The sequence below is a fragment of the Rhopilema esculentum genome, chromosome 10, assembly GCF_057945365.1.
Source record: "Rhopilema esculentum isolate cy_ngs chromosome 10, ASM5794536v1, whole genome shotgun sequence".
In the NCBI taxonomy this organism is placed as follows: domain Eukaryota; kingdom Metazoa; phylum Cnidaria; class Scyphozoa; order Rhizostomeae; family Rhizostomatidae; genus Rhopilema; species Rhopilema esculentum.
Genome location: NC_142824.1, coordinates 4811900 through 4829746, shown reverse-complemented (window position 1 = coordinate 4829746; position 17847 = coordinate 4811900). Strand labels below are relative to the sequence as shown.

Below are 17847 nucleotides of genomic sequence, written 5' to 3'. Positions count from 1 at the left end.
TAGGGAATTCGTTATGACTCTTTTCAGAGAAAACGGGTCCAATCCAATAGTGTATATATAGAGCATTTTTATACTAGGCATTCTTCATTTGATGAGATCTCACCAACAAGAAGGTTTTTGAATTCAAATAGTCAAGATAAGAAGCTATCGAAATACTATCGTGTTTTAGAAACCTTTAAATTATAAAACTAGGCTTGATTGTTGCGAGAAATTTATGAACGTTTTTGCATATATTTAAGCCATTACCTCGACCACAGTCAACGAAGCAAGTTAAAAACCGGAAAAGGGTTTATCGCATGCCGGCCATTTTAGCAGCAAACGTACTTGGAAGATAGTTTTAATCTTTGAGAAATCGCCTCTATGATCCATAGCACGCACATTGCACAGGTTTTGTGGACAAACGTTTCTTTGTTTACCGAAAAGGTCAAGTTTTCTCCTTGAACCAGTCTTACCAAATCGAAGTTCTCGTCATGATCAGGTTTCTGATGGCTCTGTCAACAGAGACACAAAGAATATCGAAACACATATTGGAATCAAAGAGATTATTTGCATTCAAAAATAGTTTTTCGTTTACACGTGGAATTAAAGTTAAACCACGGAGTCAGTGTCGCCAAAACTTTTCTCGTGCTCTACTGTAGCATTTACCTGCAGCACGTATAGGCCCGTATAAAGCAGCTTCCACAGTTCGATAGTTATATCCTAATGTATTTGATCAAGGGCCTCCTTTTCCCGGCTAGAGATGTTTTTACTTCTAGGCCTTTGACCCATTGTAAAGCTAGCCTATGGTTGCATGCTGCTTTCCCAGGCAATGCACATTTTGCAATGCATATATATTACTGTAAAGGAGCCGTATCTGCAAGTTGTACTGTAAAGGAACCGTCAAAATTTATTGTAACAAAATGATGCACCTAATCGAAGGCCATTAAACCTTTGGCCTTCCATTTTGTTTCGTTGATACTATTTTATGTCAAATAATACCCTTGTGTTACGTTTTATCTAAGCATTTTGAGTATTTGCCTTTTCAGATGCATTAAATGTCTTAGTTTGTTTTTCTAGCATGGTCGATCTCAGGTATTGGCACATACAACATGTATAAATATCATTGCCCAGAGCCTGATCACAGAAAATATAAAAACCAAAGTTGCAGGTAATAAATGGTGCTATTTCATGTCCCTATGTTACTAAGACACGAATCTTAGGTAATGGTGAAGTTCAGTCATTTTCGTCATCATACACACTTCTTATAAGAATACCTAATTTTTTGCTGAGTCTCAACTATGGCGGCCCCAGCTACTAGCCTCTAGGGGGACAAAACAAAAAAAATTTAAGGCACGCCTTTTTTACACCAGGGAACACCTTTTTACCAACATAGAACGCCAATTTTAAATGAAAAGCTAATCAACTGCACTATTAGAAATGTCGTGCAAAACTGTTGGTTAGTGACCTAAAAAAATTAATGGTCTGTAAATATAGATAAAAATTATTGCTGCAGTAAGAACAATATTAAAGACATCCAACCGTCCAATTATTCAAAAAGTAAAACCATCTAGGCTCGGTAAATTTACCTGATTCTTATAAAAAATTGTAAAATTTTTATTTGCTTTTGTGTTTTCTTATTCAGGTATATGGCTGCGTAGACTGAGTATTTGAGATGCCGTACATTCACCAACACAGTTAAAACTAGAAACTGCTATTTTTTTAACAAGCATCCTTGTCGTTCATGCCATCAAAATTCGTTACGAATTTGATGCTCATACATTCCATTTTTTAATGCTCAGTTACCAATTGAGAAATTCTGTTGTTATTTCAGTTTCTTAGTGGTATTTTTTAAACTTGCCTTGCTTTTTCGAATTTTACATAAATGACATTGATTACAGAAATGAGAGGATTCGGAGGGAGATGAAGTATGTTAGATTTGATCTGAGTTGATCGTTGAAATGTCACTACTAGGATCAAAATAAAACCATTGAAGAAAATTCTTTAAGAATATATATCAATCTTCAATTAGTTCTTGAGATTCTTGGAGCATGCTGCCTGGTTCCTGGTGGGCATAAAAAAGTAATGGATGCAATGGCTCATTTTCAGCAGTTTGCAGAGGAGCGAACAAGGTTTCAGGTACTACTTCGGGGAATTTTGATAACATTTTAGATGTATGTACAATGTGTGCCAAAGTTGCCTTAAACATCAAAGAATTGTTCCTCGTCTCGTTTTTGCTCTTTTCGTATCTTTCCCTGAATAACGTTTGTTTGAAAGAAAGGTTTGGGAAGCTGAAAGGGATTATTGCAGTACCAGAAAACGTTGTCAATATCAGGGGAGGAACTTTGCTTGACTGGGGGGGTATAATGGTAGTAAATCAGTGGTTTCAGTGTAATGGTCTTTCTTTCTAAAACAATGGACAAATGTGACGTCATCTTATCAAATAAAATAGGCTTCCCCCCCCTCCAATATTTGACAAAATGTCCGCTACTGTAGTAAATCTGTCTTTGTATGGATGTTCTTGTTAAAATATAAAAGCGAGCCTCTCGAAAAATGTCCTAGAAGGAAGTCTTGTTTCTAACTGCTTATGATTATCTCATCTACATACCGTATATCTTATATCGTATGCCGTATATCGCGTATGAAGTATATATCAGGGATTTGTGGCAATATCAGTCCTACTTTATATGTATGATGTATTTTTGTCTGTGAAAGATTTACTTAATAAATTGCATTGCATCTTTTAGACCCTTGTCAATGACCTGGATAGAAGCACTGGTATATACAAGGATGAATTCAATTTAAAAATCGCAATCATGTCATTTATAAATGCTGCATTAAGATACGGAGCTGGGGCTGTAAGTTGCTGGCTTATTACTCATTCGTTGAATAATCCGTTTACTCCTAGAAAGAAAACAAGTTGATTTGTGCAACGAAGAACCCTTTTGCACACTATCTGCAGGGATATCGTAAATTGGTTCAAGTTAGCCTGTAGTTAGTTGTATTCTAGATTTAAGCAGATTTACCACTTATTATCCAGGCAATTACTTAAGGATAAACTGAGCCCAGTTATGGTCTGTCCCAGTAGTGCAATAGCTACAAACAGCCTAGCATGACGTTTTTGCAGTTAGTTATAACCGAACCTGGAACATTTACGAACCAACTTATTTGAAGATATTTCTTGGCCAGAATTCTGCTTCTTTTTTCTCCATAGAAAAATGTGTAGTTGATGCTGCTATTATAAGAGCCATTTCTTGCACGTTTATCTTCGTTGCAAAGTTTTTTCACATGCTAAAGTTCATGTTTCATATTTCATATTGTGTCTTGTCACATAGACAGTATTGCTCAGCAGCTCTTCTCGATTCTGGCTTACTATATGTAAAAAATTCCTAAGCGCACGCTCTGTTGCAGATTTGTGCGCATTTAAATCAGATCAAGCTATAATACTTTGCGGATAATAGCTGTACAAATTAAAGACTTTCGTGTTGCTAGAATGTTGCTGTCAACCTAACATCGTGTGTTCAAAAATTAATATTAGTTTGCATTATCGTTGCACGGAACAAGTTAACAGACAGTTTACCAAGAGCAATGAAGAAATTTCTTGCTCTTTCCAATCAGTCAAGATGCCATATAACACAGAAATTCCAGTGGATAATTTCCTTTTTTTGTGTAGTAAATCAATGAAAAGATTGATGTCTTCTGGCTCAAGCCACAAGGATGCTATGATTGACAACACATGCGAGAAAGAATTCTCTTTTTTAATTTCTTATGACTTCCAAATATTTGGATTTTATGAATTTTCTTTCAGGATCATATAGAGTTTCGAATCCATTTGAGGTTCGAATTTCTGATGCTGGGTCTACAGTCTGTCATGGAAAAACTACGTAAACTTGAAAACGTCACATTGGACAGGTAAATTACAGCTGTTACATGACATTATTCTAGAAATGACTGATGCGTAGTTAGTGTATTGCTGCATTGCAAAGGCTGCAAGGCTAGCACGTCGGTGTAAGCAAAGTGTAATCTTGATACCAGTTTTTTGAAAAGCTGATCTGTCATCTAATATTACTGCTTTTGAATCATTTCTTAATCTTAATTTGACGTCTAAAGACAGCGAATTAATGTCTTGCTAGGCACTCGTATTAGCAATGGTTGTTTACTTCCCGCGGAGATGTTGAGAGTAAAAAGAAATTCGGTTCTGAAATTCTCCATCAAGGCAAAATGACCTTGCTTTAGGTAGTAAAAACAGTAAACATATTAAGGGTGTTTTACGTCAATCCTGACAGCGTTAGTGTATCCACGTATCATTTTCTTCGTATTTGAGATCCTTAAACAATGCTTAAAGAATAAATCGATGAATAATCCTTCGCATCTTTTTCGTTTCAGGCATTTAGATTTCTTTGACATGATCAGATCAGAGGATGAAAACGAGCTCGCTAAAAGATATGGAGTGGTACGTTATAAAGCTTTGTTTATTTTAACCTTTGAACAACTCAGCCATGATATATGAAATGCGATGAAAAATCGTGAATATACGTTAATTGAAGCAACATATACCCATGCAAAGAAATTTAAATGAAGGACTTATAGGTTTTTAGTGCCTCAGTCAATTCTAAAATATTTTGAAATTAAAAGGTATGCCTACTTTGGATAGGAGTTTGTATGATGTGTAGAAATTCTCTACCATCTTTAAACATTTATCTCACTTTCAAGTTTATATAAAATAATGTGGATATCAATCGCTTTCAGCCACAAATCGACGCTAAAAGTGCAAGCAGCATGCTTGATGTCCTGAAACAGAAGATTGGTCACACGACTTGCTATGCACACCTGCTTTCAATTCTGCAGCATTTATTGCTTTTGCCGTGTATGTATCTTCTTGAATCCCATTTTAGAATATTGCTTTATGTTAATGCGGTGAAAACATTTCCTAACAACGCTTTTATTATCAGGACCCACACTTTCGTTGCTGCAGATGAAGGACAACCTCCTTTGGAGTGTAGCTCCTGCGCATCTCCGCTTTTTGGGGTTACGCTATATGTTAAATCATAGCACATTTATACTTTTAAACATAGCACATGTTTGATTTTTGATATACTTTTATTTGATTGCTTCTGTGACACTTCCAGTGAAGTTTTTAATGATATCTCTGATTGCGTTTTCCGATTTCTGCTCTTGTTATACACTGATATTTATCATTACTATTATTATTATGCTCTAACTACAATTATTATTACCTATTTGTTGCTTTAACATATAACCTGATTTAACGATCGCGATCTGGTGCACAAGTAATTCGAAGTTTTTCCAGTATGAAAATCATGGATCATATTTATTAAGTGTGATGTGCTTTGCTTCCCAAACCTTTCGTAACGAGAGTTTGTGTAATCCGTCAAATCCAGTTTCATTATTTTCTTAGTATGCTAAAATTTACTGCATATATTTCAGCTCAAAATGAGTATGAATTGTTTTCAGGAATCTGAAAATATATTTCATGTACTGTTTGGCTTTTCCTTTTATATCACTTCTAATCTGTATATATGGAGTTGAAAGAGTTGTTCAGCATCTGATATTTCCAATTCTTTTTAAGTACAGATTGCTTATATCAATTCCAATTGTGAAAAACCTTCGATATTTGAGGCATCAGAAGATAATGATAACCCAGTTGTAATTTTGAATACATCAATCATTTGAAATTCTTAGGGAGTTGTTTTTGTGGATTTCGCTTGAGTGCTTGCATATCTAGAATAATATGAAATACCGACATGTTTGGTAACACATGCCAAAACAATATCCTGTCTTGCATTCCTCCATCGACCTCAGGCTCCAGCAATCACAGCAAAATTTATTAATTAGCCGATAAAACATCAAATGGAATAGGATAGATGAATAGCTGGAATTACCCATATAATCTTCAGTAATAAATCTACTCCAAAGAATCATTATCATTGTGACGAAGGCCAATATCTGATCGATTCAAATTGTCTTGCCATGGATTTCATTACTTTAATGTAGGAGGGTCTTGAATATTGTGCACATTTCAAGTCATGTAAACAAGGTTCCTGCATTATTTATGAAACAATGACGATGGATCTGTAATAATGATAATGATTTTTGACCGTTCTAATTCTTGCGTCCTTTTTTCCCATCCAAATTTCTAGTTCCAGCTTCCCTCACCGTAGGATTTCGATTTGCGCCCTAAAAAATCTGGATCTCTATTTCATTCAAGACAGGAATCAAAATTCCTTCTTATATGCAGTTCACAATTCTCCAAACATTGTAAAGGTCCCTGCGATTTTCTGTTTTTTTTCGCGCGAAATATAAACGGAATCCCGTTTTTGCTTAAGGTTTTAGCAAAACCATGTGGACCGTATGGTTTTAAATTCGTAGACTTTCCACCATACGCTTTCACCATAGTCTTCAGTAAGATTCATGAATGGGTATGAGCTCCCACTTTGAATTAGGCAATAGAATATCGCTTTAACAATATCTATAGTACGCATATATTGAAATAGGACTGCACATACCAACCTAGTATCTCATATTTTCATACCAGTTTTTCACTTATGAATGTCTTTCGCTTCCATCTTCTAGCTGACAAAAAGAAAGGTGCAATGGAGTATTGGAGAATCCTCGACAGAATAATTCAAGAAATAGTTTTACAGCAAGACGGCGCTACAAACCCTGACGTAAAGCCAGTCGATTTGCACGTCAAGTACATCGTGGAGCGGTATGTTGTTTTTGTTATGTTTACTATGGAAAGCCATCAGCCACTATGGCTCATTCGCATCTTGATCAATCATCCTACTGCACGGAAACTTCTTTTAACGAAGGAAGATTTTTTTATCAGCAAGCCATTCTTGATATTTTCAACCTTTGCAAATATTATGCAGCGGATCTATCTATTAAGTCCTGAACTAAAACTGCTCTCTTACTCTATCTGTGCATCGCTTAATTAGCAAAAACTTGCACGCGTCACTTTTTGCGTACATGACTAAAGCCTTTTTTATTAGTTTCTTTTCTTGGTCTGTTAGGTTTTTGCTTGCATAAATATATTTAGTACAATGTTGCATTCAGTGCGTCTTGTTGAATACTTTAGATGCAGGATCTAGATTCAAAATTATCTGCCAAATTAGCGTTAGGTTTTTCTTACATGCAACAATGTTAAAGCACTTCTATATGGTGCAAATGTTCACTGATTTCTCATAGTTGATATATATACGAGCCTAATTTTTAAAAAATTTTTAAGACAGGCAAAGAATATGGTTTCTAATATGTTCATTCAACTTGTTTCACATATGTTTTCATAAAATTGATCTGATCTTCTATTTGCGATTTAATAAAGGTATTATATAAATAATCGCTACTTTCTCACCTGTTGAAAATGTTTTTAATTATTTTTTTTAGAATGACTATGGACGACTTCAAAGATGACAGTATGTACTTATTATTTTCATTGATGCTTGAACCGTAGGATATCATGATTATTTTCGTAGGGAGTGAAGCACAAGACTCATATTGTAAAATTCACAAGTTACTCGAACTGGCGCCAAATTCTATTGTATTGAATATACTAAGCTGAAATTGCAATTTTTTGTATTACTTTCAACTTGATTGGAAAAGCAACACCTTTATTCCATTATCCGTTTACTTTTCATTAATCTGGCCTTGGAATCTTATTGGGTAGGTGGAACCGATGTGAAACTATTACAAATTTAGGCCCAGCCACTACGGTTCTGTGTTTGCATACTGTAATGACCACTTTGTAGTTTACATGTCATTAAAATTATCATTTTGTTATTTCTAAACGAGATTTTTTTGGATTGCGTGTGAAGATGGAAAATATTTTGTTTCTGATTCAAATTTTTGTAATTTCAAGGTGGTGCAAAGTTAGCGAAACGAGAGCAAGAAGCGGTAAGCGAATTCAAACTGACTTTTTATATTTTGCCAGCCTGATATTGGGAAAGGATGTCAGATGCCTAGTTGCCTAGTAATTGCCTCCAGTTTGCTGATATGGTAGCTTTGACAGTAATAAACAGAAACAGTGTCCAAAAAGTGTCTAAAATGCATACGATTGAATCATTTCTTCGTTTTCGAATAAATAACATTCGTTTATTAAAACTGAGATAGCCAGTATTTAGAAAACCTTCTTTTTAAAAATTCTGAGCGAAAGTGTGAGAGAAAAATGTAGACTTACGTTGTCGATTAGATTGTTTACAGAAGTCTCTAAATACTCATTTGATTTTGAATGTATTCGTCGTGATATGTTAGTCAATCAGAGACGAAAGCTTATATCATAATTCTAAAAAGATGGGCGAAACGTTGCATCAATTCCGTGTGCCATATTGGCTCGTTGTAGTACAAAAAACCGAGCTACGAAAGTCTGCACTACATAAAACTGCAAACTTTTGTTTTGCAGAATGAGCTGAGGCAAACAGTGGACAAAATGGCAGACAAACTGGAGAAGGAATCAAAAACTAACGAAGAATTAAACAGGAGAATCGAAGAGCTCAACGCTCAAGTGAATGACCTAAACAACAAGGTACTCATAGCAAAAACCAGTTTAATTTTCTTTTTAATATTTCCTTTATAGAAATCTATTTTATTAGCAGGTTAAATTTTATGCTTGAAATTCTTTATTTAATTTTGTTTATTTTTACCAATCATTCATATCTTCCTGCTTTAACAACCTTCTTTGTCATGGCCAGTGTTTTGGGATAGGGCAGTCACCGCCAATTCAAGAAGGAACCATTGAGACAAAAAGTGCCAGGGTGGATAAAGTTTTTTCGAAGCTAATTTGAAGGACTTCATTTTCTGATTTCCTCAATACATGACATTTGAGATCTGTGGTGTTAAATGCCAATGCTTTAGGTAATCCACTTCCCTTTCCCTTTCAGTTGAATCTCGAGTCAGTGAACCGTCTGAGACTTGAAGAAATCGTGAAACAAGTTGGATCATCGATACCCGATGACGCAAAAATATCAAATCTACAAAGCATGGGGGCAATGATCGTGCAACCATTACCACCGTCACCGCCCCCTGCTCCAGTTTCGACAACTCAAAACATTCCTAACAGTATACCGCCGCCAGCCCCTGCTCCTCCGCCGCCACTTTTTGGAGGACCTGGTGCTCCACCGCCTCCTCCTCCAGTTGGTACGATTGTTATAATATTCATTGAAACATGTAACCAAAATCGACATTTTAAGTATCTTTAATAACAGCTTGAAGTTGAGTTTTTATTGATTTCCCTTGGTTTGTTGCATATCACTATTAATGCTGACACATGTTTGCTTCTTGACATTTTTCTTGTATTTACAATTTAGGACATTAGTGGAGCCTTGAATCAACTCTAAGGCATATTTTAATAATTATACAAATTTATGCACAGAAGCAATGGTCCTTACAACTGCAAGATACAGTCATCGTAGCATGTAGCATGTTTACAAGCTTAGAAAAAATCGGCTGAAAGAAATTAGATAATATTTAGATCCGCTGGTACTAGGATCATCCTGTTTCACATTCTTAACCGTTCTGCCTTTACGGCATCGAGCACTTCATGACGTATTCTTTTTTCGTCTTCAAGGTGGTGGAGGGGATGGATTTTTCGGAAGGCGAAAGAATAAGCTCCCAAAACCAGCGAATCCATTGAAATCTTTCAATTGGGCTAAAATACCCGATGTAAGTACCGTCATCAATATAAAACAGTTCTTTGTGATGCTTTGATTTCCAGCTTTATCTGTGCTATGTAACGACTTTGTACTTTATCCACAATATCAGTCGTAAAATCGTGCCAGGAATGATCTTCTGTTGCCTTAATTCACCCAAAAAGCTAGATCTAAAGTAATATTTTATCACATCTGGTACTTTTATCCTCCCAAAATATTCATTGGTACTTAGCACATAGGCACCATGTTTTGAATTATAGTACTGTGGTCTATCTTCACATACTTGAAAGTCTTCTTGATAACTCTAAAAGATAGCTCTGGCTGTGGTTCCAGTTTACGACTGTGACTTGACTGATGCTTTCAGACTTTTATAAGAATTACCTTGATACATAACTTAGTTGATGTTTAAGATTTTAATGTTTTATTCTCCAGCAAAAAATTAAAGGCACTCTGTGGACGGAAATTGATGATTCAGAGGTGTGTTTTACAATCAACCCGTTGATCAGCATTTCTGCATATGAAATTTCCATTTTCTCTCCTTTTTATGCTAGAAAATACACGATTAAGGACCGTTTGACTATTAGATAATATAACTAAAATGTTGTAAATATGTGATTTGATTGAATTGTGTTTTTCTTTGCAACTTCTAATGTAACTAACCTGATGCTACTTCGCTACTAAGATGTTCAGTCCATTTGTAAATTGTTTCCTCGTGTATGCAATATATAATACTGATCGTCGTGAATTTGTTTTCAAAACTTTTGCTTTTTGATTTAGATAATTCGACAACTGGATTTCGGAGAGATCGATGTAACGTTTTCAGCATTCCAAAAGAAGGAGGTATCTAATCTTTAATGTATTAAATACAGATTTATGTGACATATTTTAAGACAAACCTGACTCGAAATTTGAATATTTTCACTTCTTGAACCTTTATTGAGACGAGTTCATTCACTTTCGTATTTTTGGCATGAATCTATTTGATTTTAAAATAGATTTTGCTCCTGCATTTCGTTTGATTTTATCTCGTAGCTAGGTCAAAAGAGCAGGTTTGGTTTATAAGATTTTCAGTGCCTTTTTTGATAGTGTTGTCTTTGTTTTATCATATATTGTCATTATGTGATCAACAATTTTCGTTCCTTTTTTTAGAAGGAGCATGAAGACGAAGAGGATTTCACGAAAAAGGTTGTTGTTGTGCAACCAAAGGAGCTCTCCTTTCTCGACAATCGGCGGGCACAGGTAAAATTGATGCAAAAGAACGGATCGATTCAATATTATAAGAGGAGAGTTAACTGAAAGAGTAAATCCTAAACAGTTTAAGGTGCAAGTCCATAAACAACCCGAGGTTGATTCGTTGTGAGTTTGATTTGGTCCCAGAAACACCTTATTAATCTGTGTGTGTCATGACATCTGGCTGGTTTTATAGCAACAGCAGCGTTTCCAGGAAAAATGTCATACAATGTGTTTTCTTTTTTCTACAAAGATCAACTGCTTTGCAAGCTAACAAGAAAAGAATAAAGTATTTTACTTGAATTTGTGAGATAAATATGAGAGAGTACGTTTGATTTCCTGGGGACATAGGCTATTCCGTGTTTGTTTGTTCATCGTTGGTCGCGGATAGTTTAAGAAGAATTCACCTTTTCACCTATTTAGAATGTTTTCATTTTCTCTTACTAGAACTGTCAGATTCTGTTGTCAAAAATTAGACTTCCAAATGAAGAAATTGTCGATGCTATTCTTTCGATGGATTCTGATGAAAAGCTGTCAAAAGACATGCTGGAGCAAATGCTTAAGTTTGTGCCTTCCCCAGATGAGCAAAATTTGCTGAATGGACACGGTGACCAACTGGACCTGTTCGCGAGGTCGGATCGCTTTTTATATGAAATGAGCAGGTAATTTGTAATTTCGTCACTTGTTTCGTGTTTACACCAAGAAGCCTTTTTTTACCTGGCATAATATTTGAATAAAATTTGCATTTAAAGGTCTGAAATCATAAACATTTACAATTTAAATGTCTGAAATAGTTTATATTCTCTGAACAGTGCTTTGTTACTTTTCGGACTGAGATCGGACCTGGTTACTGTGTATATACTTATTAATCTATCTCTACGTTGAATAAGATTATATTTGATTGTAATACTGTAATTCTTCGAAAATTGTAGTTGTCATTTAACAAATTGCATCGTTTGTTTCCCCTTCAGTTGAATCATTAATCCTATTTAGTTACCACATCATTACTGCTCTTTCTACAAGTTACCAATCTACTTATAACTATCCAGATCGCAATGGCGTCATAGTTTGAAGTTTCTTCTAATGGGTTCAACATATAGAATTTCAGTCAAAGTGTTTTTGAAATTCCACTTTCAATTCTTTTCCATTCTACTTTCTTGTTCTCCGTTTGTGCTCAAGTTGCATCTTTATCGAGCTTGCTTTGCTTTGTCCGATTTATATATGATTTGGGGATAAAAGGAAAATATTTTTTAAACGGAAAAAATCATTGGGACTTGAATTTCAAGAAAGTTTCTTTGGCACATTCGACTAATTGTTGCTTTCGTTTGTGATACATAATTTCGCTTTATTTTGTATTTAGTTCTTATTGTATTTGAATGGTTTATTTTCTTTCAAGGATCCCGCACTATGAACAAAGACTCAAAGCATTGCTTTATAAAAAGTCATTCACTGACCGAATGGCTGAACTGAGACCACAAATTCAAGGTACGCAATCGTCTGCCTATTTTCCCTTGATCTTTAAGAAGCCTTTGTGCAAAAGGAACATACTGAGTTGATAACGTGTATTTCTACAGCTTTCTGTATAAATATGTCTTCTGTCTAGGAAAGGTATTAGCAAGTCAAAATCGTCAAATACTGGAAAAATTAATACATTTTTTTAGCGATATTTTGTAATATTTTCTCAGAAAAATTATAATCTGTGATCAAATTGTGGCATTTGAAATATCTCGTGATTCTTGCATGGCTTTTCCAAGGGTTACAAATACAAAATACAGCTTTTAAGGAACAGTTTTTTCGATGCTTTCCATTTGTTTATATTTGACTTTATCTACAGAATTTCGAAAATCGAGATTTGTTTGGCATTTTGACCCTAGTCAACAATTATCTTCTGTAAATAGTTATATTTCAATTTATTTCCTTTACTGAACAGCTGTGGTGAAAGCATGCAAAGAACTCTCGAGAAGTAAAAAGCTGCGAAGCCTTTTTCAGATTGTCTTAGTTCTTGGAAACTATATGAACAGGGGTCAGAGGGGTAATGCTGCAGGTAAGAAGCTGTTGGCTTGCTTGTTTATCAACTGCACTGCTTGTTTTTATTAACGCAAGGTCTAGGGTAAAGCTAGTATTTAAACCATGAAGTTGTAGATAATTCGTAAGCTGTTTTGTCAAGACCAAAGATGTTTATTTTGTACTTGCGCTAGAGGTTCATTGGAACAGTATGAAATTTTAGGTTTTCTGAAGACCCAATTCATGCCATTATCAAATTTTGTGGTACCAAAAGCGTATTTGAATATTGTGATAATACAACGAGTCCTAGACTACGATGCATTTAAAGATGTAGGATTCTTTAATATATGTTTAGTTCCCTGTTAATTATTTTCTACAATGATTGTTCTATCAATTTTTCTAAATCCAACTTTATAATGGGATTGCATAATCCAAGTTCACATCTACTGTCGTTTGTTTATCAAGACTTCAGCAAAATAAGGAAGTAGATGCATAGTTATCTTTCAGAAATTTGGAGATTTATCAAATGTTTTAGTTCTTTTGAACTTCGCAAATTTATTGAAGCATTTCCTTCTTTTTCACGCAGGTTTCAGGCTGACAAGTCTCAACAAAATAATTGATACAAAATCAAGCGTCGATAGAAAAATAACTTTATTTCATTATCTCTTGGACTTATTGGAACGAAAGGCATGTTTAAGAAATTTGGTTTTATATTTTAACAGCAATATTTTTGTTTTCAATATCTGAGAAAAGCTTTGTTGGAGTATAAGGTAATTTTAAGATGAAAGTTTGCCATGAACAAGCATTCCACAAAGATACGGCTTAAGGTACTTTGTTTACCTAATTCAAACTTTGCTTTTAAAACAGACCCTCGTCCATCAGCTTCAATTCAATGTTTGTTGTAAACACGTTATGATTAATTCGATGTCATTGAATACATTTGTTTATTTGTAAATGTAAGAAGAAATCGAATTTAAATTTTTTGTTGCCTACGGCAGAGTAACATAACACTTGATACACTTAGAAGCACATCAGGATATGATGATAATCAAAGCATTTCTTATCCTTTTTTTAGTTCAGTGACGTGTTCAAGTTAGAAAACGATCTTCCTGACGTACGCATGGCAGCTAAAGTCAGGTAAATTTTCCTTTAAGCCGCTTAACTTGATGTTAAAGAAAGCTGCTTTGTCTTTATCTGTGACACTTTTAGCAAGTTGTATTAGGATTCTTCATTTAAGAATATTAATAAAATTTTAAATGTTCCAAGGAAACTTGTTAAGTTTTCCCCAAAGCTCGCGGTTTGCATCCTCGGTCGCTAAGGTTTTAGATTTATTGTTTAAAAAAATGTTCTTTACATTTTTTCCCGAAAAAGTGCTTGATTTTATGTCGAATGCTCGATTGCAGGCCTTATTATGTGTCTGTGAACGACAGTGGTGACCAAGAACGTGCTCTCATTTTCTATGCAAATAAGGATTGGTCTCAAATATTTACTATCGTCATGGTTTTACGAATCGTAGTTTCGCGCTGTTTAATGCTGCAATTCTTCTTGGTTAGACAATTGCTTCCACGGTACACTCTAATATGAACTATTTCATTCTTTTACGTTCTGTCATTACCATCATGGTTTTATCTCCCTGCAGTATAGCGGACATTCAGAAAGAAGTAAATCATTTAAAGTCTGGCTTGAGAGACGTAGAAAAGGTTTGTGTTTTTTATTGAGGACACCTTATTTTCTTTGTGATCCTGCTCATTCAGTCTTGAATATCGAGTGGCGTGTTTTTTGGCTTCAAATTTTGTTTTATCTTCACTGCTAATCTTATTGTCTTTTTTAGGAACTTGAGCTTCAGCAAAGGAAAAAAGAACGACTACCAAACGATCGTTTTGTCGAAGTCATGACAAGTTTCGTTAAATTGACTAATTTCTCTGTTAAAGAGTGCGAAGAGGAATTTAATGAAATGAAAGAAAAGGTGAGTAGAGTTTCTCTTTTTATGCTAGTAGATGTGTTTATGTAGAAGTTAAGCTTTAATACAAATTATTGTAAAGTAAAGTAACTTGTTGAGTTCATATCTTGATGGTTGTCGATAAACTCGGCCTATTTGTTTAGGATGTCTATTTTTGTACCATTTAGCTGTAATCAAATATGAGCGTTTCATAAATCCACAGCCACAGTATCTAATGTTGATGTTTCTCAAGTTTCTTGTGAATATTATAACGTTAACCTATCTGCCTGTTACTTCTTTTTCATAATATTGTGATTTTTGTGATCACTTTTTGCGTGGAATTTTAACTAAGTATTTCTCATGCTGTATTCATTTCGACCTTAGTTTGAAAAGACTGTTGTTTTCTTCGGCGAAGATCCTAAGCAAGTAACTATGGATGAATTCTTTGGCATTTTCGACTCGTTCTTGCTTTCTTTTTCGGTGAGTCGTGTATTCTATGATCTTAGTTTGTTGTTAAAAGTTGCTTGTGAGCTATTAAGATATATTAAGTTCCTCTTATTATATCTTATTTGTGATCTTATATGATTTATAAATGTGACTAAGTTATATTACTCTTTTTCAAACTAGATTAGACTTTGTTCTGCACTGGCTTGAAATGTAGCGTGTAGCTTTCTGTTCTTAGCTGGGCGTTCCAAGCTTCAACCCATTTATTGCTCCTCTTATAGGAAGTAAAAGGAGAAAATGTTGCAATGAGGAAGAAAAGAGAAGAAGAAGAGAGAAAAGCAAGAGAATTAGCTGAGGTAAGCCGTGCATTTTGTATTTTTCTTCCTTGAGACTGTTTCTCCTATTGAATACAGTGGTTAGTATCTTGCGTAATTTCCTCTTATTGGTTAAAAATACAGACTGACTTATGCAAAGTGCTTTCCAATAAGGCCATTCATATTCCCATTCCTAATCAAGTTCTTTTCAGAACGATTGCGCTTCAGTTAAAACTGTTTTTTAATGAGCTTGAGGATAAAACTTAAAGACAATATAGGATTGAAGCTTTATTAGTATGTAAAAATACCATCATAAAATCAATTTGTTAACAATTTTACATTGTTTATAATAGTACTTAGATAAAGCTTAATATTCAATAGATTTATAATTATATTTAATATTGATGATGTTCATAATAATTATACTCAAAATTCAATATGAGTATTCAATAGATTTTTGAAACTATTTAAGGCTGATCCCATCTGATATTAAACCACTGATATTTTAAAGACCCTTGACATTTTGCGCGACCTTCGATGCTTAAAATTCCAAATGTTTTTAAATCTCTTTGAAAAACCACTATCTTCCTATTTTTAGCAACGAGAAAGAGAGCGACATAGAGTCGCTGCGAAGAAATTAATGAATGAGAATGGACCACCCGAAGAGCGACGAAAATCGATTTCAGAAAGAAGTCCCGGCGAATTTGATGATTTGATTTCAGCGTTACGGACAGGAGATGTATTTGGTGACGAAATGAATAAATTTAAAGGTAGAAAAAGGGTTGGGAAGAGTGGTAGAACTGGACTGAAAATGAGTGCAATTAAAAGAGAAAGGGAAGAAAAACCCGACCTGCAGCTGTAAATCTAACGGGACTAATGTTTCCAGGGAGGAAATGTTTCCCGGATGGAATTGTTTCCAAGAAGAAAATGGTAGGTCAGCTTATGATATGAGCTCAGGTGTTTGCAAAGCTTGACCTCTCTGCCTCGCTTCCAGAATCATTGATTCCTGGCGTAAACTGCAGTTACTGGTCGGATTTTATAAAAGGTAGGAATCGCTGCTGTGACGTCATTTAGAATCTGTAGTACGAGGAGGCAACAATGTCGTCATGTCCAAAAAAGAATGTGACATGGAAATCGGAAATTCCTTGCCCTTTTTTCGATTAAAAGGGAGATAAAGAAAGATTAACTGTTTGGTATTCTCCGTATAAATAAGTGTTTGTAGAGTTAAAGCAGGATGTAACAATCAAGGGACATAGAAGTTGCTACTTGACAATATTTAGAATTTCTTACCATTGGCTAAGTAACACACGTCATCATTATATATGCGGCTGGTTCTCTACAGTTTCCTAAATTTTCGACACCACGTAATTCAAGTTTCGACAACATGCATCGTAATTCAAGTTTCGACGGCGTTCATGTACCATGTATAGTATCGATCATTATAATCTTTTCATTATCTTACACTGATAAAAGGAACATGGTTGCGCAGCCTCTATACTTAGTGGTCATCACTTAAGTGGACTTTTATGTAATTGTATGTTCAATAAGCAATATGTTTTCTGCAGCCAAATAACAGAACTAAAAGATACTTTTCTAGCTGCAGTGTAAAGTACTCAGTAATGTGAATTTTTTATCGTGTTAATCAGTTAATCAGAAAGTAAGCTTAAGCCGTAAATTGCAAATTCAGAAATTATGTAAATATGCGTGTTAAATGCCAAACGGGGGCCATTATCTCCAAATGATGTAGGAAATATTCTAGCTTTATATATTTATAGTCTCGAGGCATATCATGTTTTCATGTATGTTTTGAAGAAAAGCAGTGGCATAATAGTCTGATTAATTATATATATGTATTTAGTTAGTCAGTATCACACTAATTATGTAAATTTATTACGCAAATATTAATTATGTCAGACAAATTTGTCAAATAATCTACAATGTGTTCTATGTAAAATAATTTTCGAATTAATTTTTCGGTATTCAGTTTTTTATTAGTTCAGCTAACTTTCCTGGTTCTGCTATTCAATAATTTTAGCCGATAGATCTTCGTTTTTCTCAAGTATTCTGAAATCTGCTAAGTTAAACAGCGACTGCAGGATATTTAATATCTAACATTAACTGGATATTTATGCAATTCTCTGTTATTAACATTTCACATTTAATAGAAAAATGCTGAAAATGAGACACAAATATTCGAGTTGAGGCCAAGCAATATTCTTATAACAATCTTAGAAATTGGATGGCACTGAACCTGAATATTTTATATACAATATTC

General features: G+C 34.5%; 1 protein-coding gene across 1 annotated transcript in view; it reads left to right on the top strand.

Moving 5' to 3' along the window:
- The window catches only part of LOC135685885 (disheveled-associated activator of morphogenesis 1-A), a 32350-nt gene extending 14739 nt beyond the window's left edge, over positions 1 to 17611 (top strand). Inside the window, exons 7-31 of the mRNA XM_065201980.2 lie at positions 1057 to 1147; positions 2009 to 2115; positions 2724 to 2834; positions 3785 to 3888; positions 4363 to 4429; positions 4726 to 4843; positions 6571 to 6706; positions 7384 to 7412; positions 7856 to 7890; positions 8396 to 8518; positions 8874 to 9129; positions 9560 to 9654; positions 10074 to 10118; positions 10419 to 10481; positions 10791 to 10880; positions 11319 to 11533; positions 12268 to 12356; positions 12802 to 12915; positions 13462 to 13562; positions 13951 to 14012; positions 14515 to 14575; positions 14707 to 14841; positions 15199 to 15294; positions 15540 to 15614; positions 16171 to 17611. Of these exons, the coding sequence (XP_065058052.2) occupies positions 1057 to 1147; positions 2009 to 2115; positions 2724 to 2834; positions 3785 to 3888; positions 4363 to 4429; positions 4726 to 4843; positions 6571 to 6706; positions 7384 to 7412; positions 7856 to 7890; positions 8396 to 8518; positions 8874 to 9129; positions 9560 to 9654; positions 10074 to 10118; positions 10419 to 10481; positions 10791 to 10880; positions 11319 to 11533; positions 12268 to 12356; positions 12802 to 12915; positions 13462 to 13562; positions 13951 to 14012; positions 14515 to 14575; positions 14707 to 14841; positions 15199 to 15294; positions 15540 to 15614; positions 16171 to 16434 (2682 nt within the window). The 3' untranslated portion in view covers positions 16435 to 17611. The remainder of the gene's footprint in view (positions 1 to 1056; positions 1148 to 2008; positions 2116 to 2723; positions 2835 to 3784; positions 3889 to 4362; positions 4430 to 4725; positions 4844 to 6570; positions 6707 to 7383; positions 7413 to 7855; positions 7891 to 8395; positions 8519 to 8873; positions 9130 to 9559; positions 9655 to 10073; positions 10119 to 10418; positions 10482 to 10790; positions 10881 to 11318; positions 11534 to 12267; positions 12357 to 12801; positions 12916 to 13461; positions 13563 to 13950; positions 14013 to 14514; positions 14576 to 14706; positions 14842 to 15198; positions 15295 to 15539; positions 15615 to 16170) is intronic.
- The last annotated feature ends 236 nt before the right edge of the window (positions 17612 to 17847 follow it).